Source organism: Aspergillus fijiensis, assembly GCF_003184825.1.
Source record: "Aspergillus fijiensis CBS 313.89 unplaced genomic scaffold BO72scaffold_48, whole genome shotgun sequence".
NCBI classification, from domain to species: Eukaryota; Fungi; Ascomycota; class Eurotiomycetes; order Eurotiales; family Aspergillaceae; genus Aspergillus; species Aspergillus fijiensis.
The window spans coordinates 224967-251231 of NW_024469024.1; the positions used below are offsets into that span (position 1 = coordinate 224967).

Sequence of the window (26265 nt, forward strand, 5' to 3'; positions counted from 1 at the left end):
GATATGCCACACCAAAGACACCCAGAGTTTGGTTTCCTGGGTTTGAGGAACTAGAGGCGGTGGTCCGAAACTGGAAATGGGATGTGTTCAGGGTCTTGTCCCAGAGGTCGTTGTCGTTGAGGTCACATCCTCTTCTCCGTTCTCGTCATTGACTTATCTTTCCTGGACGTCGGTAGAAGAGGCACCCCGAAGTCGTAAGCGGCCCATCATGGATCTAGAACCTCTTGCCCCCAGTGAGACATTATCTGCGGATTTGATGTCATTGATATTCGATATCTTGGAATCACGGATGACTGCGCCATATTCCAAACATGGACTTCGGCAGAGCCACTGCAGGCAGACCAGCCCCTTTCAGACGGCCCGACACATGAATGCGATTGCTACGTTGAGTCAATTAGGTAACCCTTTCAACTGTCATGGTCACAGTTTGGATGAGTTTTCGTGGTACCTTGGTGTCGTGCCTGTCCACCGCAATCGGGTAAGAATAGACCGAGCAACAACCTGCGAGAACCTCGAGAGCTGGGATGCATAGTGGAGCCTGACGTAGCATAGACACCCAGACAAAACAGAGAAATTGCAGCATGGGTGCACTCAGAAGTGGGATCACATATGTTGAAACCTCTCTGGAGAAAGATATAAATTGGAAGACAGTTGATGACCCTCGGACCGACGACACTTGCTTGGAATTCGTTGCATCATCCACCCTTGCTAGCTGCCATTCACCATGGCGACGCTTACTACGAAGCAATTGCGAGGCTCGGAAGACTCGAGGACAGCGAGTGAATATGTTTCGCCGGTGTTTTCCACCCCGCAGTCCCCCTCTCCAGCTTCTTCACTGGATGGACCCAATCTCCCCGCGGTCATCGGCTATGCGTGTCGCGTAGCTGGGGCGGATCGCCCGAGCAAACTCTGGGAAAACATCATCGAACAGAAGGATGTGAGACGCAAAATTCCCGGGGATCGATTTAACGTAGACACCTTTTACCACCCGGATGGAACACACAAGGGAGCAGTACGCCTCCTACCGTCTCCCCTCCCTTGAGCTGACCAAGCGGTGCTAACTCACGGGCCCTCCAGACCAATGCAAAACATGGCTACTTTCTGGATCAGGATCTGGGGGCATTTGACCGCACTTTCTTCCGGATTTCGGGGAAGGAAGCGGAAGCAATGGATCCCCAGCAGCGCCTGCTTCTGGAGGTAGTGTTTGAGGCATTAGAAGACGCCGGAATCTCTTTGGAGGAGATTAACGGCTCACGCACCTCCGTCTTGTGCGGTGCCTTTACCAACGATTACAATGCCATGTTGACCAAGGATCTGGAATACTATCCCAAATACACCGTGACGGGAACGGGGAACGCCATTCTCGCGAACCGGATATCTTATGCCTTCAACCTGAAGGGGATGAGTCTGACAATTGATACCGCGTGCTCGTCGTCGCTCGTGGGGTTTCACCTGGGCGCACAAGCCATCCTTAACGGCGAATGCGAAATGGCGATTATTGTCGGCTCCGCGCTGCACTTTGACCCGAACATCTTCATCACCATGACCGACCTGGGAATGCTGTCCCAGGAAGGACGCTGCCGGGCGTTCGACGCCGGGGGCAAAGGATACGCCCGGGGAGAAGGGATCTGCGCCGTCATCCTGCGAGGCCAGATGCAGGCCGAGATGCACGGCGACCACATCCGCGCGCTGGTCCGAGCCACCGGATCTAACCATGATGGCATGACGCAGGGAATCACCCTACCGTCCTCTGAGGCTCAGGAAGCCCTAATTCGGACAACCTATCAGTCTTGTGGTCTCGATCCCGCCGACACCCAGTATGTCGAGGCCCACGGAACGGGCACGGCGCGCGGGGATCCGTTGGAGATGCGCGCCATCGGCGCCTGTTTCTCGTCTCCACGACGGTCTGATCCTTTATACGTAGGCTCGGTTAAGAGCAATATCGGCCACGCGGAGGGGGCGTCCGGGCTGGCGGGATTGATCAAGGCCAGCATGGCCCTAGAGACAGGACAGATCCCCCCTAACATGCATTTCAAGCACCCAAACCCGGAGATCGCCTTTGCCGATTGGCAGATTGAAGTGCCCACGCGGTTAATCGACTTTCCCAGCAATGCCCAGGGCGCCCGACGAGTTAGCATCAACTCCTTCGGCTACGGGGGCTCTAACGCCCATGTCATCCTCGAGTCCTACGACCAACTGCCCAATGTCCAGCCCACCGACCCTGGGGCCCATCGGCCATACTTGGTGCCTTTGACCTCGCATACGGAGAAGGCAGGCAAGCTGATGGTAGAGAAACTCGGAGCCTATCTCGACGACAAGCCGAGCACCCGCGTCGTGGATCTGGCGCACAGTCTGACCACTCGCCGCACGCTGCATGACGAGCGGTCCTTTGCTGTGGGCGCGAGCGCGGCCGACATTCGGACCCAGCTATCGGAGGGTCTTCCGGCCTGGACCAAAGTCCGCCGGGAGCCCCTGCGATTGGGGTTTGTCTTCACAGGTCAAGGAGCCCAGTGGCATGCTATGGGCCGTCAACTTCTGGAACAGTGCCCATTCTTCCGCCACACTCTGGAGAGGGCCGATCGCGTCCTCGCCACCCTCCCTGATAAGCCGGAGTGGTCGATTGTGACGGAACTCACCCAGGCCAAGGAGACGTCGCGACTGGGTGAAACCCGACTATCACAGCCCATCTGCACCGCGCTGCAGCTCGCCATTCTGGACCTCTTGAAGAGCTGGGGAATCATTCCCCAGGCCACCGTGGGCCATTCGTCCGGTGAGGTTGCCGGTGCGTACGCGGCGGGGATCTTGACCTTCGAGAATGCAATGTATGCGGCGTACTATCGAGGCCTGCATATGTCGAGCCCACGGCCGTCCACATCACCCGGAACGGATGCCATTCCAGGGGCAATGTTGGCGGTGGGATTAGGCGAGGCTGAGGCCATGGCGGAGACTGAGTCGTATCGTGGTCGAGCGGTCGTGGCCGCCGTCAACAGTCCCTCGAGTGTGACGCTATCCGGGGACGAGGATGCGATTGTCGAAATCAAGGAGAGATTGGATGCCGAGAAAGTGTTTGCTCGGCGTCTCCAGGTGCAACAAGCGTTCCATTCCCACCATATGGACCCGCTAGCACCGGCCTATGAAGAGGCACTTCGCAACTGTCCGGGCTTCGCGACCACGGCCCCGGCATGTCGATTCTTCTCAAGTGTCACGGCCCGCGTGGCAAACCCCGACACGATGGGTCCCCAATACTGGTCGGCGAACATGACAGGCACCGTCCGGTTCTCCGATGCCTTGATCGGCGTCCTGCTGGATGATCTGGAAAATCCAAATGTTGATGCGCTCGTCGAGATTGGACCCCATCCGGCGCTCAAGGGCCCGGCTCGTCAGGTCATGAAGAGCGTGAATATGGATCTACCTTACTTCGCCTCCCTGTCGCGTGGAGTCCCCGACTATGAGGGGATTCTGGCTCTGGCGGGTCAGCTGTTCCAACTGGGTTACCCTGTCGACCTCACCGCGGTCAATAGTGACACCTATCTGTCCGACTCCGATCCCCCCCGGCAGACACACCGGGGCCAGAGGATTCCAGATCTGCCCCTATACGCATGGGACCATTCAGACCGGTATTGGGCGGAGACGCGACTGATAAAAGAACACCGTCTACGTCCGCACCACCATCCCATCCTGGGGGCCAAGATGCCCGGATCAATCGAGGGCCATGTGCGGTGGCGGAACTACCTGAGAACGCGCGAGCTTCCCTGGCTGGTGGACCATATGGTCGATGGCAAGGTGACTTTTCCCGCGGCTGGCTATGTGACCCTAGCGATCGAAGCAGCCCTTCGGATGAAAGACACAGTGATGGCAGCCCAAGGGGTCTCGTTACGCAACCTCTCCATCAAGTCCGCGTTGGTACTCGATGAGTCCGATATGGGGAGCGAGGTGCTCGTGGACATCCGCCCCCAGACCACGTCGGCCAAGTCGAAATCGGATACCTGGCTGGAGTTCACCATATTCTCCTACAACGGCAGCCTCACCTGCGCCGAGCACTGCACGGGGCTGATATCGATCTCGACTGCCACCACCGCGGACGGTGCACCGTCACGGAAGCCCTACAGGCAACACACGCAGCCGCAACCGGGCAGGATGAGTACCGCGTCTTTTCCCGCGCAAAGCTTCTACACCCATCTTCGTCAGCTCGGACTCGAGTACGGGGAGCATTTCCAGCTCCTGACCGGAACCATCGAGTCTGGGGCCGGCTTCTCCTCCTCCATGCTGACCTTTGAGCCGGAGCAATATGCCTCTCAACCCACCGACCTGACCGTGGTGCACCCGACCATGTTAGATGCTGCATTTCACACCATCTTCGCCGCCTTGGAAGGTCTTTCCGGCCGAACCCTGCAGACAGCCTTCGTCCCCACGTTTGTCCAATCGCTCGACATCTTCCCGGCCATGCTGTCCGTGATGGATGCCCCTCGGCCGCTCGAGGCGCGCGTGGCTTCGTCCGCTCATTTCTCGGGCCCGCGTGCGGCCGTCAGTGATGTGGATATGTACCGACAGGGCGACGGCGAAGCGCTGCTCTCCTTGGCTGGCCTCCGTCTGACCTCGTTGAGTAACGGCCGGGCTGCCCACAATCGCTCACTGTTTTTCCGCACGCGCTGGCAGCCGGCCTTTGACCAGCTGTCCGAGGATTCCCCGGCTCTCCAGGACCGAACACTGGCGGGAGTCTTGGATCTGTTTCTTCATCAACATCCGGACACCAAGATCCTGCATTTCACCCCTGATATCAACCAGACCCAGCGGCTGGTCGGCTGCCTGGTCGACCAAGGCAGCGAACGTCGACGGTTCCGATCCATCACGCCCGTGGCAACTCAGGGCGCGTTCGCAGAAGAGCTCGAGCTAGTGCAGAGGGAGCAGCCGGGGTGCATCGTGACGGGGGAGCCCGAGCCGGAGGCCTATGACTTGGTGATCGTCGGCGAGGCGCAGGAAGCACACCCTCTCCCGTTTCTCCGGGACGAGGGCTACGTGATCAGCCACGGCTCGGCCATCGATGAGACAAATTTGAAGAAGAGGTTTCAGTGTGCGAATGTCGAAGTGTGGCAAAGGACGCGCGAAACCAGGAGTAACGTCCGGCCTCTGCTGTTGGCAATAGCTCCCACCCCTTCGCGCCGGACCCTAGATCTGGCGTCGCACATCAAAGCGGCAAACCCTGACCGGCCGGTGTCTTGCCTCGGGCTCCAGGAGCTTGTGGTCCACATGACCGGCGTCGAAGACGTGGTCGTCCTCGCCAGCTTGGATCGGGATCTCTTGTCGGGCCCAGACCCGCAGGGGGAACTGTTCTTCGAAGCCACCCGAGCCCTCCTCATCCGCCCGGATGTCAATGTTCTCTGGCTACTACAGGACACCACCGCCCCTCGGCATGTCGACAGTCTGGGGAGCTCAATGATCGTCGGGCTGGCTCGGACGGCGCGGTCGGAGAATCCCAGCTCGCGCATTGTGACGCTCGATCTCCCCGTAGACTGGTCGCCTGCCGCGGTGGTGCCCTTGCTCCCACAGCTGTTGGACCCGGAGGTGCACGAGGACGAATTTCACCTGCGGGATCAGGTTCTCTCCATTCCGCGCATCGAGAATGATGATGGCCTGAATTCCAAGGTCCCCGGTGGGGTCGGCTCCGGTCCAAGACCCGAATCCTTCAGTGCGCAGCGTCCCATGCGGCTAGCCATTGGGCAAGCCGGCCTCCTGGAGACGCTCGTGTGGGAAGACGACGTGGAGATCCTGAACGAGCCACTCCCGGACGATGAGATTGAGATCGAGGTCAAAGCGTCCGCGCTCAACTTCCGCGACGTGGCGGCCGCGATGGGGATAATCGATGACCATCGCCTGGGCGACGAGTGCGCCGGTATCGTCCGGCGTGTGGGCCAGCATGTTGACCCCGCTGCCTTCCAACCTGGGGACCGAGTTGTCGCCCTCCGGCCAGGCCGGGGCGCCCATCGATCGGTGGTCAGGAACCCAGCCTGTCACTGCTTCCGACTCGGGCCCATGCCGTTTGAGCAGGCGACGGCGCTCCCCCTGATTCTGACCACGGCGTACTACTCCCTGGTGGAGACGGCACGACTGCAGCCGGGCGAAACGGTGCTGATTCATTGTGCCGCCGGGGGAGTGGGCCAGATGGCCATCCAGATTGCCCAGCAGATCGGGGCCAAGATCATCGCCACGGTGGGATCCCCCGCGAAGCGCGATCTGCTCCAGTCCCGGTACGGGCTGACGGAGGCGCACATTCTCTCCTCGCGGGATGCAAGCTTCGTCGACGGGGTGATGCAACTCACGGACGGACGCGGCGTGGACGTCGTCCTCAATAGTCTCTCGGGCAAGCTCCTGCATGCCTCGTGGAACAGCCTGGCCACCTTCGGCCGCTTCGTCGAGATTGGGAAGCGCGACATCCATGAGAACACCCTGATCGAGATGGACCCCTTCCGCCGGAATGTGCTCTTTGCCTCGGTGGACATGGTGACGATCTATGCCCAGAACCGCGCGCTCGGGGCCCGGATCTTCGACCACTGCTGCAACATGGTCCACGAAGGCCGCATCCAACTGCCGGCTACCATCCTGGCTCTGCCGTACTCGGAGGCCGTCCAGGGCTTCCGACTGCTCCAGATGGGCCGCCATACTGGCAAGGTGGTGTTGGTCGCCGAGGACGAGGGCGACCAAGTGCCCGTGAGTCCGCCCACCTGGAACGCGGTGGCCAACCGGCTCAGCCCCGACAAGACCTATCTGCTGGTTGGGGGCCTGGGGGGCTTGGGGCGCACCTTGACGGAGTGGCTGGTGCAGCGACAGGCCAAGCGCATTGCCTTCTTGTCGCGATCGGGCGCGGATCGCCCAGAAGCCCAGGCCACCGTCGCATGGCTGCGGGCGCGTGGCATTGCGGTCTCCGTGCATGCCGGGGATGTCGCCGATCCGGGGCATGTGCAGGCCTGCATCAAGGCGATCCCGGACCTGGGGGGGGTGGTTCATGCCGCCATGGTGTTGGCGGATGCCCCCCTCGAGAGGATGAGTTATGCGCAATGGCATCGCTGCGTCCAGCCCAAGGTCCGCGGCGCATACAACCTGCATTGCGCGACGGTGCACTGCCCACTGGACTTCTTCGTTTGCTTCTCCTCCATCTCCGCGTTCTTCGGCAGCAAGGCGCAGGCGAACTATGCGGCGGCCAATGTGTACCTGGACAGCCTCGTCCGGTACCGCCGCCAGCTCGGCCTCTCGGCCTCCAGCATGAACTGTGGGCGCATCACCGGGGTCGGCGTGGCTGCGGCCGATGCCAGTCTCGAACGGTTCATGGTCGAAGAGGGCTTTGACGGGGTCAACCGGCAGGAGCTGCTCTATCAGATCGAGGAAGCTATCTTCTCTGCCGATCACCCCGCTCCTCTCTCGGGGCGAGGGACCGACATGTCCCAGACCCTCACCGGCGTGACTCTAGAACGAGACGACGTGTACTGGGCACAGCGATCCATCTTTCGGAATCTGTACCGCAACCACGACGTTGAGGGTCAATCCCGGCCTGGGGCGGACGAGGTCAATCTCTCCGTTCAGCTTGCTCGCACGATAGATCTCTCGGACCGCGTAGCCCTGCTCATGGAGCGCTTTGTCGACAAGGTCTCTGTGGTGCTCGGTCTCTCGCCTGAGTCTCTCAAGCCCGCCGATCCGGTGTATGGTTTGGATTCGTTGGTAGCCGTCGAGCTGCGCAATTGGTTCACCAAGTCCGTCGGCGTCGACATTGCCCTGTTTGACGTTCTGGGAAGCCCATCCATCCAAGCCCTAGTTGAAAAGGCCATCGGCCTGTTCGATGCGCAGGTACAGCAGCAGCAGCAGCAGCAGAGTGTCCAGTCGTCGTCTGCCCCGTCCAACGACGACCAGTCTCCGACATTTAATAAGAATCTCGACTCACAGGATCACTCTACCTCCCTGCAAATCCCCAAAGCGGACTGCTCGCGTCCACTGCCGATGTCCACCTTCCAGAATCGGCTGTGGGTCTCGCATCGCTTTGCCGCGGACAAGTCTCGCCTCAATCTCGCAATCACGATGCATCTGCGGGGACAGGCCGATCATGGCATCTTGGAACAAGCTCTGTCCGAGTTGATTGCCCGCAACCCCATCCTGCGCACCGCCTATGAGGAAGGCGAGGCGCAGGACGAGCAGAGAGTGATGGTTCCCCGGCCCTTCCACCTCGGGTTCCATGATCTCTCCAAATCCAGTCCCAGCGAAGGTTCCACCGCATCCTTGGAGACGCTGGTCGGGTCCCTGAAGCGCAAGGAGATGAGGATTGAGGAGGGTGAAGTGCTGGAGGCGACCTTGGTCCAGAGGTCCAGCACCGAGTGCGCCTTGGTCCTCATCATGCACCACATCTGCACGGATCGCAGCAATTCCCAGTCATTTGTGCGGCAGCTGGCTGCTCTCTACGACGCCCTCCGCCAGGGGCGCAGCCTGAGCACGATTCCCGCGCCCAAGGTGACCTACGCCGACTTCACCTTGTGGCACAATCATCTGCTCACCTCGCCCTCCATGGGAAAGGGGGTCGAGTACTGGAAGCAAACGCTGGCGGGCATGCCGGCCAGCTGCCAACTGCTGCCCTTCGCCAAGGGCGAGCGGCCGTCGTGGGATGAGTACGGCCGGGAGACGGTGGTCGCAGCACTGTCTGCGCGCCAGCTCAAACGCATGAAGCGCATCTGCTCGCAAGCGCGCACCAGCCCCTTCCACTTCCTCTTGGCCGCCTTCCGGGCGTTTTTGCACCGGTACACGGCGGACGAGGACCTGACGATTCTCATGGTGGACGGAAACCGCCCGCATGCGGACCTGGGCGAGGTGCTGGGCTTTTTTGTGAATATGGCGCCCATCCGATGCCGGGATGCTTGTGACGGCAGCTTCGAGACGCTGTTGAAAACAATCCAGGGCCGGGTGCTCGAGGCGATGGCGCACAGCCACGTGCCGTTTGATGTGATTGTCGCCCAGACGCAGGGGGCGCGCACGCCGGCGCATTTCCCCGTGAGCCAGGTCTTGGTCAACTACCAGCAGCCCGACGAGCAGGCCCGCTATCAGACCACGGACTTCACATTCCAAGGCACCGAGGTCCAAAATATGCCCACGGGCTGCGAGTTGAGCCTCCAGGCCCGTGAGGATGCCGAGAACGGCCTGCAGCTCGAGCTCGAGTACGCGACCGCCCTGTACGATGACGGGGATATGCGGTGCTTCTTCGACAACTTCCAGACATTCGTCACCAGCCTGATCCAGGACCACCGGCAGTCCATCCCGGAGGTCCGCCTTGCGGGGACGCTGGAGTTGGAGCGGTTGGCCCTCCACTGCTGGAACAGCAACCCCCCCGACCATGGCTGGCAACCGTTGAACCTCCCACGACGGATCGTCGACGTGGCCGAGACCCAGCCGAGCGCCATCGCGATCACGACGTCGGCCGGGGAGGCTATCACCTATCAGGACCTCGTGGCCTCGGCCCGTCGGGTGGCTTTTTCGCTGCAGAATTGGGGCATTGGCCCGGGACAAGTCGTGGGCATCCTGGCCAGCCCGGGGATTGAGCTGGTCACCGCAATGCTGGGGGCCTTGTTCAACCGGTGTGGATACGTGCCCTTGGATCCCACCATGGCCGTTGGCCGTCTCGCATATATTGTGGGCGACTCGGGGATGCAGTTGCTGCTGGTCGACGCGGAATCTGACCCCCTGGCCTCGTCTTTGGGGCGTGAGTCGCCCAGTCTGCCGAACGTGATGAGTATCGAAAACGCCACTCGCGCCGCCTGGCCAGCCGATCTTCCGCGGTCAGTCCCGACGGACCCCTTCTACATGATGTATACTTCGGTATGTTGCTTGGTCCCCTGCCCGACAGCCCTAACCCTGTGACGCGGCCTGCAGAGAGGCTGGCTAACACATGCCTAGGGAAGTACTGGGACCCCCAAGGGAGTGCCGCTCACCCAGGAGAATGTCGGTGAGATGCTGGCTGCCATGCAGGCCCGGTTCAACTTCACGCGCGAGGATCGCTTCCTCCACCAGATCTCCCCGTCCTTTGATCTGTCCGTGGTGGAACTCTTCTCCCCGTTATGCGTCGGGGCTAAGCTCTGCATTGCCACCAAGGCCACCCGCAGCGATCCGCGCCTGTTGGGAGACTATCTGCAACAGGAATCGGTCACGGTGACCTACTTCACCCCGACGCAATTCGCCTTGGTGCTCGAGCACAGTGGGGCGTCGCTGGTCGCCTGTCCGGACTATCGGATTGCGCTCCTGTGCGGGGAGCGACTGCCCACCCGGCTCGCCGAGGCATTCAATCAGCTGGCATGCGCGGCGACGCTGTACAATGCCTGGGGTCCCACGGAGGCGGCGGTGCAGACCACGATCCACCGCGTGCAGTGGCCGGCAGACCAGACGCTCAACATCCCCATCGGCCACGCCGTGGGCAGCTGCCGCCATTACATTGTGGACGCGGCCATGAACCCCCTGCCCGTGGGCTTTGTCGGTGAAATCTGCATCGGCGGCTCGCAGGTGGCCCGGGGGTATTGGAACCGCGCCGAGAGCAACCGCCAGCAGTTCCTCCGGAATCCCTTTGCCTCGCCGGACGACCATCGCCGCGGCTGGACCCGGCTCTTCCGCACAGGCGATCTGGGCCGGTTCCTGCCGGACGGACAGTTGGAATTCCTGGGCCGCATCGCCGGCGACAAGCAGATCAAGTTGCGCGGATTCCGCATCGACCTGGGCGAGATTGAACATGTCCTGCACCAGCACTCAGGGACCCCCGAAGGGCAAGGCATCGTGGATCTGGCGGTCATCGCGCAGTCCGCGCCGGAAGATGCGGACAATTTGACCGATGATCGGTGGCTGGTGGCCTTCATCGTGCCGAAACAGGCGATGCCGACGGAGGCCGCGAAGCGAGCATACGCCACGCTGCTGCACACCCGGGCCAAACCCTACCTGAACAGCTACATGCTCCCGGCCACCTATCAGTTCGTCGACCAGCTGCCCACCACGGCCAGTGGGAAAACGGATCGCCGAGCCCTGGGCGCCTCTGGGGCCCAGGGCACGCCCCCGCACGGCGCCGGCCCCGCGGCGGCGTCGACGTCGGACCAGGCTCAGGCGCAGGATCGTGCCGACGAGGAGGTCAGTGACCGCACCATGGCCGCCGTGACGCGCGTGTGGCAGGAAGTGCTGAGGCTGGACCATGACATCCCCGTGGAACCGACCAGCAATTTCTTCGACATGGGGGGCTCCAGCACGCTCCTGCTTCGGCTGCAGGGCAAGTTGCAAAACACGCTGTCCATCCCGATCAGCCTGCAAGAGATGGTCCGCCGGCCGACGCTCGTGCAGCTGGTCGAACTGGTCAACAGCAAGGTGCCCAGAGAGGGTCAGCCACCGCCGACGCCGGGGAGCCCCGAGGAGGATGTGGTCGATTGGGCGCAAGAGACCACTGTGCCCGACGAGCCTCGCTACCATCCCCCCAGCGCCCCGATGAGTCCGGGCGGACATGATATCTTGATGACGGGGGCCGAGAGCTTCACCGGGATCCATTTGCTGGCGCAACTGCTGACCTCGCAACCCAGCGGCACCATCCATCTCCTGGGCACGCACCACCCCCTGGACCATGCGCAGGTCTTCCAACGACTGCAGGAGTACAACCTCCTCAACGCCACGCTCACCCCGGAGCAGATCCTGACCCGCCTCCGCATGATTCCCGGCAGCTTGGCCGAGCGCTCTCATTTCGGGCTGCTCCCACGCGCCTTCGAAGCGCTGGGTCGATCCATCGCGACCATCTACCACCTCGCCTCCGAGGTTTCCCTCCTCAAGACCTACCACGACCTCAAGCACATCAATACCGCCTCCATCCTGCCGCTGATCGAACTCGCTCGCTGGGGGGGCCCCAGCCCCATCCACTATCTCTCCACCTGGAGTGTGCCTCACCTCCAGCTCTGGACGGCGCCGCCCACGACGCCCGCGGTGGTGCACGAAGCCAGCGCCGGCCACTTCAAGCCGCCGCCGACCGCGGACCAGGGCTACTTCAAGTCGCGGTGGGCGGCTGAGATGCTGCTCACGCACGCCGCCGCCCGCGGCTTCCCGGTGACCATCTATCGCGCCTCCGCCGTGACCGGCAACCCTACCACGGGCCTCCCTGCGCCGGCCGGCGATTTCGTGCGCAGCCTGATCCTCGACATGGTGCGCCACCGGCTCGTGCCGCGGTTCGCGCGCGAATCCCCCGCTCCCTTCGTCGTGGACCTGGTTCCGGTCAACTATCTCACGGCGCTCCTGGCCCACCTCGCCCAGCACCCACGAGCTGCCGCCGCTGAGGCCCACGGCCCCGCCGTCGAGATCTTCCATCTCACGAACCCCACCCCGCTGCCGCTCGACCAGTTGCCGGGCCTGACCGGGTCGATCCGCGGCGACGCCACCGCGGGCCGCGTGGTGAGCGTGGACGACTGGCTGGCCGCGGTGTCGGGGAGCGACCCAGCGGCCGCGGACGCGGATGAGGACGAGCAGTTGCGCGTGCAGGTGGCGGGCGGATACTTTCGTCGGGGCCATCAGATGTTTGCCCTGGATCGCAGGCGGACCGATGCCGCGCTAGGCGGGGTGAAGGAAGGGTGGGTGGACTGTCCTCCTGTCGATGCGAATTACCTCCGCGCTTTGTGGCTGCAGAAGGTGTGAGCCTGGAGGTCGGTGTGGTTAAGTGCAGGGAGTGGGTCTCAATCTGTTTGAGGGTCTCCTGGGTGCATTGGGCAAGTTCAGGGGTGTGCTGCAACGTCAATCTCTCGCTTGCTTCATAAGAGACGTGATACGGACGACGGACTAAAAGCCATCTTTTTTAAAAAATAATAAAAAAAAAAAAAAAAAAAAAAAAAAAAAAAAAAACTGCCTTGAGCGTCTAGTATGCGAAGGAGAGGTGGCCGGCGGGGATCGGTTCCTTTGATTCAAGTGTGTTTGCAAGTGATGGCCAGCATTGATTAATGATGGATGCGGTTGAGCTCCGAAAAACAGGCATCCGGCCTTCATTCAATGTGCCCGGTATATTCTTCCCTAGTAACTCAATTTGACCTTCGTTTACACCACAACAACTCCTTCTAGAACTATCTTAACCTAACCATCCAGTCAACCCTTGGTCCACAGGAATACAAGTCCCATTGATCAAGCTTGACCCTGGCCCGCAGGTGATCGAGAGACAAAGATCCGCCACCTGATCGACATCGCACATTGCCAGCTTAGCAGCCGTCATCATATCCATCGCCTTGTCTTTCCCTTCCATGTTCACCCCTGTCATGAATGCATCCGTGATATTTGTGTCCATCCCACCCAGCATCAACGCATTACACCGAATGCCCTTGGAGCCATAGAACGTGGCCGTGTTCTTAGTCAAGCCCACCAAGCCATGTTTGCTCGCCGTGTACGCGGCACCTATAGTTGAGTGCGTGAGTTACCAATTTGGGGATTGAAGGATAAAAGCACTGACCCGCCGCAAAGCCTGCCTTCCCAGCCACGGACACGATGTTCACGATGCGCCCATCCACCACGTCCCCTTTCAGCATATCCTGCACCGCCAACTTGCTGAGCAGATACGGCGCCGTCAAGTTCACCGCGATCACGCGATTCCAGAGGTCCTCATCTAGCTCTCCGACAGGGTCAAATCGGTCCATGATTCCGGCGTTGTTGATTAGGATGTCCAGCTTCTGAAACCGTGCGACGATCTCATCGAAGAGGGCCTGCACGTCCAACGCGGAGGTAATATCGGTCTTAATCGTCAGCAGTCGGCTGGCATTGTCTCCGATTGCGAGTTCTTTGGATGTTTGATCGAGGCGATCTTGGTTGATGTCGCAGATGACGACGTTGGCGCCGGCTTGGAGGTACCGGGTTGCGATAGTCTTGCCCAGCCCGCCTGCACCGCCGGTCACAAGGCACGTTTTTCCGCTCAGGTTGATGGACATGTTGTATCAACTTGGATGATGTCTTCTGCTCAATATTGTAGCTCGAGATCAACGGCGGAGTTTATGTACTTTGGGGCTCTTCAAATCAAAACAGTGTTTCCGCATTTTGCGTATACGCTTCCCCTCATTCCCTAAGGTTTTTCCCCTGACCTAGGTTTAACAGCTGTGAAACATCGGTTATTAGCCCCGAGGACCAGTCAAGTGGGCGCTTGAGGGGGTGAAGCCGCGTCTTGACGGCTATGGAATGTCGTATTGGCGTATTCGGCTCGTCGGGGCGGCGAGTGGGTCCTTCCGTAGCTCTATGCTCGTCTCGCAAGGACGGGATACGCGAATACGCGTGTGGATATACTGCCAATCTCGCAGCCTGGAGCCGACATATCGGCTGCATGTTTGAAAGTCTGTTGCTTTAGGTGCGGGACTTGTTGTGGATAATTTCTTCTGTGGTCATTTCTGAACTTGACCTTGCTCGTCGAGACCTTAGGTGAATATTGTCGGCAGCCCTGCGGACTTGCTAGTCAGGCCGCTCACCGCCCACGATCATCGTTTCTGGCCAGTTCCTCTGGATAACCTCGCGTAGCGGAATTTATCACTGATTCATGACCCCGACAAATCCATCCTTATCGATAATCAGTTGTCGAGAAAATGACCCGAGAGATTCAGACGCCCTGGGCCACCGTCGCCAAACCCGCGACATCTCTCTTCTCCTGGAAACTGCGCTAGACCATGATTGATTATGGTTGTGAGTCTGCGAGCTCAATGACGACAGTTCCTGGTGTGAGTACTATATCCAGGCAAGTCACAGCGGCAATGGTGAAGACCAAGCAGATGACAAGCGACGTGGCTCTGAATAAGCTCTCAGAAGTGAGGAAGCATCAGGTGAGTCGTTGTGAGTTATCCTCGAATTCAAGACAATCACTGACCTTGCGGCAGTTGCTTACCTTTCTATGTTTGGCATGACACGGTCAAGTCATCGGATTCGAGCCCTGTGATAAACATTTTCCCCAGCTATTTCACATTGAATGGGTGATCTTCCCTCCATTGAGATTGACTCTGATATCTGGGACTTCCCCGCGTTCAATCCGTCTTAGGGCGAATTTTGTGGATCAATCGGTCTTGGATGCACATCATGAATTATTCTGGTTTAGCTCAGACAGGGTCCAGACTATGCAGAATCACGCATTCCCGAGGCTTTTGTCATCGAGCGACTCGGGGTCACCCTTGCCGATCGCCGAGAAATGGCCATAAGTCTTTGCGTTGTGGTAATCATTGTGTGTCTGATCTGATTTGCGCCTCAATCAAGGGGCTTCTCGGCTTCTGACGAGCTTGGCTTGTGAGTGGCACCACGGAGATGAGAGTCATCGGTAATCCGTTCATGAGACAACGGCAAAATATTCTACATCTATTGAATGAGGAATCCTTGTTGTCATGATAAGCTTATCATCATGGCATGGCTGTTACACAACAGGATGACTTGGAGCACAAGGGAGGTTGTGCGATTTGTCCCTGACTCTTAATGCTCCACCGTGCATCGCGAGAACCTTCTCTTTTGGGTTAAATTGCAGCCACCTGCCGGTTATCTTATCGCCCCCCGGTTATCGCTTCCCCAGTTTAATCGGCATTGGTCAAGTATCTACCAAGTTCCTAGTGAACCAGGCGGCAATTGCAGCCCTGATGCTGTCTCATCATCGTGCTTGCCGGTTGATAAATAGGTAGCTCTGCTACGCTCATTCCTGAGTGACTAGCTGCTCCTGTTGACTACATCCACAAAGCATAGTGAAGATGCTTCCACAAGATGATGAGATCCAGCAGATCCCCCCTGCATCGGCGGGGGAAGATGTTCGTTTGGAGCATTTAGGATACGAACAAGGTATGGATGACCAATGACGATAGTCCAAGACATGCTGACCATCTATCATCGTGAAGAGCTCAAACGGTCCTTCGGGCTGCTAGGTATGATCGGTTTCAGTTTCAGTGTAGTCACCTCGTATGTCTCGGTCCTCCCAAGGTTATTGTATGATATCAATCTGCTAACTTGACGATCAGCTGGACGGCCCTTAGCGGTGTCTTCATCGTGGGAGTGACCTCGGGTGGTCCACCTGTCATGGTTTTCAGTTTCATTGGAGTCAGCCTGCTCACCCTTGCCGTTGCCATCCCCATGGCGGAAATGTGTTCGATGTATCCAGTGGCAGGAGGTCAATACTCGTGGGTTGCGGCATTAGCACCTCCCAAGATCGCTCGGGGGCTGTCATATGTCACCGGCTGGTTCATGCTTATAGGTGTGCTTGCTCCTTCTTTCGTGTCTAACATCCAACCCATATCTAACCAAGAACTGTCGGAAATTACAGGCCTCCTTGCGATGGGTGCGACCAACAACTCTATCGCCGCCCAGTTTGTCCTCGGGATGGCCAACCTCGTCTTCCCGTCCTATGAGATCCAACGCTGGCAAACGGTGCTAGTCGCCTACCTCGTTGCCCTCCTGGCTGCGGCCATCAACATCTGGGGCCCGCACCTCCTCAACCGCCTCGCGCGCTTTATTCTGATTTGGAACATTGGCGCCTTTTTCATCACAATCATCGTCCTCCTCGCGACCAACGACCACAAACAACCCGCCTCATTCGTCTTCGTGAACTTTCAAAACACCACGGGGTGGGACAAAGCGATGGCCGCAATCGTTGGCATCCTGCAGGCCTGCTTCGGGATGTGCTGCTATGACGCGCCCTCCCACATGACGGAAGAGATGAAATCGGCCTCCAAGCAGGCGCCGCAGGCGATTATCATGAGTGTGGTGCTGGGCGCCGTCACTGGGTTTACGTTCCTTCTAGTGCTCTGCTTTTGCATCGGCGACATCACCGCGACTGCCAACTCGGCCACGGGTGTCCCGGTCATCCAGATCTTCTATGACTCAACCGGCAGCAAGGCTGCCGCCTGTGTGCTGGCCAGCATGATTGCCGTGATCGTCATCGTGGCGGGCAACAACATCCTGGCTGAGGGCTCGCGCTGCGTCTACGCCTTCGCCCGCGACCACGGCCTCCCTTGCAGCACCTGGCTGGCCAGGGTGGACAAGAAGAGACAAGTCCCGGTGAACGCTGTGTTGTTGACGCTCGTCGTGCAGCTGGCGCTGGACGCGATTGATTTCGGGACGAGTACTGGCTTTGAGACGGTGATTGCTATTTCCACTGAAGGGTTCTGTACGTTGCTTGTCTCCTTCTTCTGCCCTCCTCGCCCGCTTTCAACATTATCACAGTCAAACTAACCCTCTGACCCAAACACAGACCTTTCCTACGCCACCGCCCTCGCCAGCCGCCTCCTAGGCTACATAACCTCCCACCAGAAGACAATGACCGGCCCCTTTGCCCTGCCCTCCTCTCTCTCCATCGCTCTCAACGTCCTCGGCCTGCTCTTCCTGCTGTTTGCCTCGATCACCTTCAACTTCCCCACCACCTACCCGGTCACCGACGATTCGATGAACTACACCAGCGCGGCTATCGGAGTCATCGCGCTGATCGCCCTGGGAACGTGGGTGAGCACCGGGCGGAAGCATTTTACGGGGCCTGCGGGTGGTGCCGCATCGCAGGGTATGGTGGTTGAAATTGGGAAGGTTGTGGAGGATGTGGAGCCGGAGGGGATTTCGGCGAGAATGGAGAAGAAGGGATGAACTTTTGTTCATGGTGCATGAGTTATTGTTTGAGTATATATGTGACACCTTTGATGAGAATATGCTGTGTCGGTTGTTCTTATGTGTAACCTAATTGTATTGTAAGTGGTGCAGTGGTAGTCTACATGAAAACGCTTAGGATATTTCCCGAAACATACCTATGTCTAGGACTGACCCTTTGGCAGATTGACCACGTGATGTTACAAGACTTGTCTATCTGACTAGGTAAAGAACTGTAGTTATTAGGTGAGAATTCTGCTTCATTGTAGTGCTTTTCTATACAGAAATAGCCTTTGCCTAGTGTCATTTTGGAACTTTGTTTCAGAAAGATACGCGACAACGAGGATCCAGAGTAAAACCCCATGCAAGGGATAGTTTGTCACCAGGCGGGCATCACTTGTCTCAGGTGACATTTAATAACATATCCCATTCTTGGAGTCACCTTCACTTTATGGAGTAATCACCAGGTAACGACTGTGTACTTTCTCCCTGGCATAGTGCTGTTGCCGAAAAACTGGGTCGCTGGTTTAGTTCATTGATGTCTACGAAAGAAGATAATCTATGACTCTAGTAGCACCTTTGTTCATTGATACTGTAGGCGGACCACTGCTCTGATCGTCTATGACTGTACAATAGACGTGGCTCCGGCCAGAATCGATCATTTTCATCCCAACTAAACTGGTATCCCGCGAAGTAAGTAGGGCCGGACATTGTTCATATGACCCAAGACAGACACAGACACTTTTAGCTCAACAAAGAAACCCCGAAGAAAGAAGAGGAAACTCAACGCCATACTCGCCAAAATGCAAAGAGATTTGTTTTATATCAGGACACCCGCAATCATGACCGGCTCTTCTCCCACTTGGTGATTCTCCGCTTCAGATCGCCCGCGGTCTGCTGCATCGGGTTCAGTCTCCGGTCCCGCGCCATGGCGGCGTAGTTGTCGCCGTGCTTCTCCACCAGCCGCAGAATCCACTCCTCCTCTCTCTTGCTCTGGTGGCGGGGCTTCTTGGCGGCGACCTTGCGGCTCTCCAGGTCGGCCTGGAGCTCGAGCTGCCGGACGATCTCGCTGTCGGCCTTCTGCTTCGGCTTCTGTTGCGCCGCACTCGTCGACCCATCACCCTCCGCCTCCTCGTCGTCCGATAGATCATTCAGCGGGTCGTTCAGCGGGTTGCTGCGCTTGTGCTTGCGGCCCGCCACCTCGATCTCGTCGTCGTCCTCGGGCCGGATGACGCGCAGGATCTTGCCGGTCTCCGGGTCGCGCTCGACGCGGATCTCGCTGGCCGCGTTCTTCTGCGCCACCGCCGTCGCGCTGCTCTTGATGTGCAACGAATCCTCCCGTTCGCGCGCGACGCCCCCCTCCTTCGTGGGCCGCTTCTCGGATCCTCCCGTCGGCGCATTCAGGCGGTGCACCAGCCCCAGGTTGCGGTAGTTTTGCGTGAGGGTCAAATCGCGGTTCCTGTTGATTCAAGAAGAGAAGTCGCGTGTTAGCTGTGTGTGTTGCTGCGCAAAAGGGGGGGCTGTAGAATGCTTCTGCATCGAGGGAGAAATCCCCCGTCGCGGGGATAAGTGGTTGGTTCGTACCAGTTCTCAGCGATAATGGCATTTCCCAGAACATTGATCTTCTTCCGGCCATTCTTCAGGAGACCGGTACGCTTGGCCTTGGCCTTGGGCAAGCCGGAGCGGTTCTTTCTCTTCTGGCGCACGTTGGTCATGGTGTGTTGATTTTGATGGGGGTTTGGATTGGTTGGTTGGAGTGAGTGTTGGCTGGCTGGCTGCCTCAAAAAAAAAAAAGTTATCGGGCCTCCCGAAAACTTGTGAAGGTTGTTTGCATTGCTTATCTTGGCATGTTTGCCTCCCGATTGATAAGGAGAGCAAAGATCCGGAGATCGGGGGTTCCGATGAGACCAACACGCGCTCGCGCCGCCGCTTCCTCCGCTAAGGTGGACTAAGGGTCTTCTTACCTACTATTTAAATTTCCCCCAGTCAGCTCAGCTCTACATGACCTGTCCATAACCCTGCTTCTTCTGTTAGTTGCCCCGCTGGATTCCCTCACGGCCATGGTTTCCACTGCTTCTCTGCCAATGCGTCGCATTGGCTTGGCTCTTGCCGCTGGGGTAGTCTTGTTTTCTGCTTTGGCTGTCGCTCAGGATGCTATCTCCGTCGGAGAGCTGTCCGCAGGCGAGATCGAGGATGAGTTGCAGGTGAGTTTGTCTATCTTTCGTGGCTCCCGCCGGCTTTCCAACTTAGCCATACCCTCGTGATTCACTTAGACCTGACACGATTCTCAGAAATGCCCCTTGGTCGAGTCCCTCAACGAGCATAAGCGCGCCACGAGCCCCCAAACCACCAGCCTGATGTCCAAGATCTTCGCGGTCCTGTTCCCCGGCAGCCCAGCGGTCAATGCGATCCTGGCCACCATCTACATCTCTGGACCTCCCAGTACGCCGGCCCCATCTCCTTATCTCGATCACCCCGGCTGACATACCAATACCTCCCGCAGACTTCCTTCTCGCCCTGTGCCCCCCGAACATCGACCCCTCCTCCCTCTCCGTGATGGTCGCCTTCGCCGTCGGCGGACTCCTGGGCGACACAATCTTCCACCTCCTCCCCGAGATCTTCCTGGGTGAAGACGCTCCCGACCACGTCCGCTTCGTGATGGTCGAGCCGAACCGCAACCTCCTCCTGGGACTCGGCATCATGGTGGGCTTCTTCACCTTCGTCGCCATGGACAAGGCTCTCCGCATCGCAACCGGCGGCCAGGGGGGCCACTCGCACTCGCACTCGCACGAACACAGCCAGATCGCACCCTCCGCCACAACCACGAGCAGCTCCGCCACCACCAACACCACCACCAGCAACAACGTCAAAAACCGCAAACCCGCCGCCGCGTCTCCCCCATCATCCTCCACTTCCCTTGTTGCTACGCCCGAACCCACCACCAGCACCAGCATCAAACTCGGCGGCTACCTCAACCTGATCGCCGACTTCACCCACAACATCACCGACGGCCTAGCCATGTCCTCCTCGTTCTACGCCTCCCCGACCATCGGCGCCACCACGACCGTCGCCGTCTTCTTCCACGAGATCCCCCACGAGGTCGGCGACTTCGCCCTCCTGATCCAGTCCGGCTTCTCGAAGCGCAAGGCCATGGGCGCGCAGTTCGTCACGGCCATCGGGGCGTTCCTGGGCACCTTCATCGGGATCGCGGTGCAGGAGCTCGGTGGGAATTCTGCTGCTGTCGCTGCTGCCACCTCTTCCGCGCCAACGGCGGGTCTCCTCGGCACGAGTCTCACCTGGGGCGATATGCTTCTCCCATTCACGGCGGGGACGTTCCTGTACGTGGGCACGGTGTCAGTCATCCCCGAGCTGCTGGAGACGAGCGGCAGGGACAAGCGCACGGAGGTGAAGCACATGATCACCCAGTTCTTGGCGGTCGCGGCCGGGGCGGGGATTATGTTGTGGTAAGTTACTCCCCTTAATCTCCTTCTTTCCTTCTGCAACCTACTTCTGAAGATTTGGTGACTTGTGATACTGACGGTGTGGTATGATAGGATCTCCTGGGATTGAGGTTATGGAAATAGAGATTGAGATGTGTGATGTGGGCTACGTGATGAGGGGATTGTATTCTTTAGATCATGCTCGCTTTTGGATGATCCAGGTGTAGTAGACTCGTAAAAAGTTAAGGTTATGAGCTGACCGTGCATGCGCAATCTTTGACGACACTGGTAACTATCCACTGCCCACCGTACACTTGAAGTAGCAGGGCAGTTCCTCCCATCGCCCCTCTTGCATGCTATGTGGCTCGTGTATAACCATAATTCAAACCATAGGTAAGCGCTATGGTACCAGACTAAAGGATAGCAAGAAGGGTAGTCGAGTTAGTTTTCCTCATTCTCGGATCGTTATTCTCACTTCAGATGCTGGGGATTGTAGATCCAAAACTCGATACGACTACAGGACGGATAGGGGGACCGAACTCCATATCCTCCGCCGTGGGCACCTGAATGCATGCCCACAGTCTCCGGTCCGCGTCACCAAGCCGCCCGGCCATCCTCCACCCCCGCGACTGAAGAATCCGGTAGATGTCCTGGCACCACGCAAAGCCCGCCTCGACGCGACCGTCCAGGTAGCACTTCGACACCACGGACACTGCGAACAGAAGGCAATGCGCGGAGGACATCAAGTTCCTGGGCTGCAGGAGATACGCCACCGTGCGGCGGATTTCGCGGGCCGATACGCATAGTAGTGTCGATGAGACGGCACCGAGCGTCGATTGGGTAACTTCCCGGCACAGCGTCCTGGTGTGGGAGAATGAGTCTGCGGATAACGTCAATGCCACGATCCAGAAGAGCAGAACAGTTTTGGCCGTGGCTAGATTGGCGAATTCGTACGGTGGTGGGTGAGCGAGGCCATCTTCCGGGAAAGGTAGTGGCTGTGGATTGGCAGGTCGCAGCCACGCTGGAGTCCCAGGGTACAGGAGGTCGCGTCTCTGAGGAGCGGCTCTCGCCCAACCCATCAGGCAAACATGTGCGCAGCCTTTTTACCAGGTCGAGACAGTGGGCGGCTGCTTCCCTACACTCGGGACGAGGCTGGCGGGAGATTACGTCCAGCCTTTGTTGCAGCCGCACGTTTTCAGCAAGCAAAGCGAGAATCGCGTCGAGGGGCCTTGCGGTTCTGTCGCGAGTCAGGCACTCCCGATCCCCGTCGGTGGCCTTGGACGGGCAGGTCGTGATGCAGAAAGCCGCACCTGCTGTTAGCCCAGATGAAATCGAAGACAGCGGTGGATTCTGCCCCTTTGGGCTTACTGCGGCTAACTTCTGTCGAATAAGCATTGTTCCGATCAGATCTCGAACGAGATGGTCCCTGAAGGACCCATGATCGAGAATCGCCGTAACGCCCCGTACATGCGTCAAGCAATTGCGCAGAGAAGCTTCGCCCGTTTGCGTTGTCTGCCGGTGGGGTTTGTGTGTCAATCTCCCCTGCCCCAGTGAATTTGTCTTCTTGGGATCAGTCACATTACCTCGCAGGTGTGGAAGACGATGGTCGCGTAGAGTGCGTGAGGCGTGGGTGGAAGCTTCTGGCGTAGTATCCATGCCATCACCCTCAGCGCATCGCTATATCTTTCCCCGCCGCAGTTCATCAGCGGAAGATTGTTGGCTTTCTGGGCCGAATGCGCACACGAGGGTCATGAACCGCGCCATGAGGAAGTACCCGCTATCCACCATCGCGTTGAGATCATTGAGATTGATTACGGACGCGAAAGAAGGTGTTTATGAATCTGGGCTACAGGCCTTCTGCTTGTGCCGGAGGCATCGACTCGAGTGACGAGGGTATCGTGGAGGAAAAGCCAACTCGTCTCGTAGCCTAGACATAGCGTTTCCCGCTTGACGTCTCGTGTACACTCGGGCTTCGCAGGGTCGCACTAATCGAGGGTGACTGGGTTAGTATTAAAATGTTTGCAACCCAATAATAGAAGGAGTGGACGAGACTTCACACATACTCTAACCCTCCGCTGTCTGCAGGTGGTGCAGCCCCGAGATTGATAGGGAATCCCGCCCATCGGAGTATGTTGAGCCGGGGACGCCCAAAGAGAGAGGGGGGGGGGCAATCAGGAAGTAAGGCAAGAATTAGGTTGGTAGTATCTGATCTCACATGGCTTGGAGTCAGGTACGTACCGTCCCACAAACTCGCGCATTCTGCTTGGTTGTCCTTTTATTAGCAATGGTTGATGTGGGATGTGGCGCAGGGGATTTGAACCCCTCGGGACTAGTAGTGCAACATGAAGATAAGCCTTGGGCTATCATCACTCAGTGCGGGGTGGGTAGCTTAGACCACCAAGCCTTCGGTCTGGATGGCCACTGTTTTGATTTGATCCCGGTCGAAGGTTGAAAGTGGTAACCATTAGTCCATGGCATGGCAGCAGCAACCAGATCCAGGCTGACTCAACTAACTGGCTGCGAACAGTTTCAAAATGATCATCCTCATCTTGATTCAGCTCCTAGCTAGTATTGTACTTTATTGCAACCTCTTTGATATCGGCCCATAATATACAAAAGTCCGCAGTTGAACCAGTTCAGCTTACTTCTATTTTCCAACGTTATTCATAACATGAGAACATTTTAGATAGTGGATCAGTCATCAATTTAATTCATCCCCACCAGACACTACGGTTAGTGATGATATATCTGGATATATACACCTCACACATCAGATGACTCACGAGGTTGTGAGACAGGGACCGGGGTTCTGAATTTGGCCAGGCCATTGGTGTCATGCTGAGAGACAACCACCCGACCATAAAGCTCCTGTGGTTCCTGGATCTGCGCCTCCTCCGGCCCAGACTTCCGGTAACGACGGAGCAAAAGCACCGAGACTTTCTTGGCACGTTCCAGGGTCGTCGGCTCCCATCGATCGATCTTGCGAACACGCAAGTCATTCAGAATATTCAGCAGCTGGACTGCACTGGGCGTCGCGCGAAACCATTCTTTCTGCCGCCTGCATACCTTGAGAACCACGAGTAAGAGGACAACAATGAGGTGCTGCACACAATTAGGATACCAACAAGGAAAGAAGAGGCTCAGAAAACACTCACGGCCCCGTATGCCATGGCGACCTCGGTCACTGTCGCATGGGAACCCCACCATGTTGCGCTGGAAAATGCGAAGATCGCAATACATCCAATCAAGCCAACCCAGGCCTGTACGGGTTGAATGACCAAGAGAGACCCGCGAGGTGAGTATTGCGGGGAGTCTCGAATAAATTCCGGGCGACTTGAATGCCGGAGTTCGGGGTCGTGTTTCTTCAGCCTGCCGTGACTGTGAGCAAACCAGCTCTACTCAAACCTGCACATTGAAATCTCACTGACCAGTAATAATAGCGAAGAAATGCTAGGCAGATAGCTGCCCATACAATCATGATTGCGTTGCTAGCTGAGGTGCTCACCACTTGAACTACCTAGAGAAGTCGGTCAGTCAAAACGATTCGAAAAGTGGAAATGCGGATCATGCACCTGCTGCGTGACAAAGCCATTATTGAGTCTCAAGAAGGGCACCCAGCAAAAGGCAAGAACCGTAGCCAGCAGCGCGCCCACAGGAACCCGAGTTCCCTGGCTCAGGATGCTGAGCTTCTTCGTGACCCAGAACTCTCTGGGCATAGACCTTACAATTCCATACAAGGTACGCGATGCAACATACAGAGAGGTGTTGGCCGCTGAAAAGGCGCTGAATAGCAGGCAACCATTGAGGAAGCCAGCCATGGCTTTGCTTTTGGCATTAAGGGCGGCAAGAATTATCATGCTGCTCGCTGAACCAACGCTTGATGTCGCTAAAAAGTTGCTCTCCTGCGTTCCATCATGAAGTCGTGGAAGGCGATTGTCATTCCAGCTGACGGTAAGGATCTCGCCCACGGTGCACATTATGTATACAATCACCACGACGTAAGATATCCACCTTGAAGGCCAACGGATTGCGTGTGCGTCACGAGCTTCAAATGCTGCCATTGCATATAGCTCAACACCCTGAAACGCATAGGCGGTGATCGGAATGGCGAAACTAAGCTGTGAGTAAGATGCTTTCCATTTAAGAAGGAACTCCAGCCTACCACGCAGCATGGCCAGAATTCTCGAAGCCCATGCCGGTCTCGAATTTTGGAGAGGAAACTGCAATGTGTGAGTATGGAGTAGTGTTTTGATTTGAAGAATGCAACGTACCATCGGCGATTCCCTTGGTATCGCCTTGGTCGCAAGGTCAGCACAGCAACATCTGTGGCACATGGGGGCCACTAACCCTTTCCCGCAATCGCATAAAGATAGATAGAAATAGAAACAATCATTATAAGTTTCAGAAAGCCGCCGATTGTTTCTACTATGCCATACCACTGTGTACCGTGTGTCAATCAGCGCAGAGTCAAGTGGGATGAGCGAGGTAACTCACAAAAACACCAGTTAGATTCAGCAGGAGGAACACGATTGGAGCCAGGGCGTAACATATAAGCGCCCGCCAGGTAGTTCCTAGCCCCCAGTATGCTAACAGCGAACCTGCCATACTGTTCTGGCTTGCAAAGGAAGCAGCATACGCATACCTTCAGGTCTTATGAGCGCTGTCACTGTAGGGAAATGGATCAGCTTGTACGTACCAATAGACCAATCCGATTACCCAACCAAGGTCGTCATCAACGAAAGTGCGAACGTATTCAACAATAGCATTGTATACCGGAAACTGTTGTGTAAGCTCGGCAACGCACTCATTGACCGAAAGAACGACAACACTCATGATCAGCGCTGCAATAATCAAGCCCAAAGGGCCGGAAATGGCAAGAGCAGATCCATTGTTCACAAAAATTCCACTTCCAATCACAGCGCTTAGAGTGATGAACTGGTTGGGAATCAGGCATGATTAAGCTACTAGATGAGAATCGGGTGCTCACAAAGATCTGGAAACCGAAAAGCTCTTGCCTGAAGAGGAGACATCAGCCTTGTGTCACAGTAAATCCATTCGCAGGTGGAAAAGGCATACTTGAGTCTCTCTGGAGTTTCCCTTCGAATGGGCATTGCAGGAAATGATACACTGGACTGTGGTTATGCCAGCGGCAGAACGAATGAAGTAATGTCACGTCAAGATAGAAAGCGCGGCGGCAAGGGAGATAGAATGACATGCATCATGGATG

General features: G+C 57.5%; 7 protein-coding genes across 7 annotated transcripts; 3 read left to right on the plus strand and 4 right to left on the minus strand.

Annotated features, from left to right (window-relative positions):
- Positions 1-635: 635 nt before the first annotated feature.
- BO72DRAFT_516001 (lovastatin nonaketide synthase) lies at positions 636-12754 on the plus strand. The gene is made up of 3 exons (XM_040949565.1): positions 636-1012; positions 1078-9846; positions 9925-12754. The coding sequence occupies exons 1-3, from the start codon at positions 725-727 to the stop codon at positions 12670-12672; spliced, it is 11805 nt and encodes a 3934-aa protein (XP_040798490.1). The 5' UTR covers positions 636-724; the 3' UTR covers positions 12673-12754.
- Positions 12755-13073: 319 nt separating this feature from the next.
- BO72DRAFT_435238 (SDR family NAD(P)-dependent oxidoreductase) lies at positions 13074-14257 on the minus strand. The gene is made up of 2 exons (XM_040943278.1): positions 13472-14257; positions 13074-13416 (listed from the first exon to the last, which is right to left on the minus strand). Exons 1-2 carry the CDS (start codon positions 13941-13943, stop codon positions 13097-13099), a joined length of 792 nt encoding a protein of 263 aa, XP_040798491.1. The 5' UTR covers positions 13944-14257; the 3' UTR covers positions 13074-13096.
- Positions 14258-15722: 1465 nt separating this feature from the next.
- BO72DRAFT_384673 (putative GABA permease) lies at positions 15723-17598 on the plus strand (the record flags this gene model as incomplete). The annotated part of the gene is made up of 5 exons (XM_040941558.1): positions 15723-15810; positions 15867-15927; positions 15987-16219; positions 16289-17131; positions 17216-17598. 5 exons carry the CDS (start codon positions 15723-15725, stop codon positions 17596-17598), a joined length of 1608 nt encoding a protein of 535 aa, XP_040798492.1.
- A 563-nt stretch (positions 17599-18161) lies between these two features.
- BO72DRAFT_435245 (nucleolar protein 16) lies at positions 18162-19367 on the minus strand. Its single transcript, XM_040943279.1, has 2 exons — positions 19183-19367; positions 18162-19057 (listed from the first exon to the last, which is right to left on the minus strand). The coding sequence occupies exons 1-2, from the start codon at positions 19311-19313 to the stop codon at positions 18439-18441; spliced, it is 750 nt and encodes a 249-aa protein (XP_040798493.1). The 5' UTR covers positions 19314-19367; the 3' UTR covers positions 18162-18438.
- Positions 19368-19529: 162 nt separating this feature from the next.
- Positions 19530-21314, plus strand: BO72DRAFT_450726 (Zn(2+) transporter YKE4). Its single transcript, XM_040945324.1, has 4 exons — positions 19530-19802; positions 19890-20040; positions 20102-21062; positions 21153-21314. The coding sequence occupies exons 1-4, from the start codon at positions 19683-19685 to the stop codon at positions 21166-21168; spliced, it is 1248 nt and encodes a 415-aa protein (XP_040798494.1). The 5' UTR covers positions 19530-19682; the 3' UTR covers positions 21169-21314.
- A 200-nt stretch (positions 21315-21514) lies between these two features.
- On the minus strand, positions 21515-22826 carry BO72DRAFT_499107 (uncharacterized protein; the record flags this gene model as incomplete). The annotated part of the gene is made up of 4 exons (XM_040948819.1): positions 21515-22090; positions 22146-22550; positions 22622-22721; positions 22780-22826. The coding sequence occupies 4 exons, from the start codon at positions 22824-22826 to the stop codon at positions 21515-21517; spliced, it is 1128 nt and encodes a 375-aa protein (XP_040798495.1).
- A 975-nt stretch (positions 22827-23801) lies between these two features.
- BO72DRAFT_499108 (amino acid transporter) lies at positions 23802-26149 on the minus strand (the record flags this gene model as incomplete). The annotated part of the gene is made up of 11 exons (XM_040948820.1): positions 23802-24140; positions 24194-24407; positions 24467-24555; positions 24611-25151; positions 25201-25258; positions 25310-25333; positions 25386-25476; positions 25533-25680; positions 25735-25973; positions 26026-26053; positions 26115-26149. 11 exons carry the CDS (start codon positions 26147-26149, stop codon positions 23802-23804), a joined length of 1806 nt encoding a protein of 601 aa, XP_040798496.1.
- Positions 26150-26265: the final 116 nt, after the last annotated feature.

Bases quoted from the DNA above. Each gene is read 5' to 3' on its own strand.
- BO72DRAFT_516001 (XM_040949565.1), top strand. From the start codon at position 725: ATGGCGACGCTTACTACGAAGCAATTGCGAGGCTCGGAAGACTCGAGG. The intron at 1,013-1,077 runs GTACGCCTCCTA...CGGGCCCTCCAG, and splicing joins ATGGAACACACAAGGGAGCA to ACCAATGCAAAACATGGCTA. The intron at 9,847-9,924 runs GTATGTTGCTTG...ACACATGCCTAG, and splicing joins TCTACATGATGTATACTTCG to GGAAGTACTGGGACCCCCAA.
- BO72DRAFT_435238 (XM_040943278.1), bottom strand. From the start codon at position 13,943: ATGTCCATCAACCTGAGCGGAAAAACGTGCCTTGTGACCGGCGGTGCA. The intron at 13,417-13,471 runs GTCAGTGCTTTT...ACTCAACTATAG, and splicing joins GAAGGCAGGCTTTGCGGCGG to GTGCCGCGTACACGGCGAGC.
- BO72DRAFT_435245 (XM_040943279.1), bottom strand. From the start codon at position 19,313: ATGACCAACGTGCGCCAGAAGAGAAAGAACCGCTCCGGCTTGCCCAAG. The intron at 19,058-19,182 runs GTACGAACCAAC...TTGAATCAACAG, and splicing joins GCCATTATCGCTGAGAACTG to GAACCGCGATTTGACCCTCA.
- BO72DRAFT_450726 (XM_040945324.1), top strand. From the start codon at position 19,683: ATGCGTCGCATTGGCTTGGCTCTTGCCGCTGGGGTAGTCTTGTTTTCT. The intron at 19,803-19,889 runs GTGAGTTTGTCT...CACGATTCTCAG, and splicing joins AGATCGAGGATGAGTTGCAG to AAATGCCCCTTGGTCGAGTC. The intron at 20,041-20,101 runs GTACGCCGGCCC...TACCTCCCGCAG, and splicing joins CTACATCTCTGGACCTCCCA to ACTTCCTTCTCGCCCTGTGC.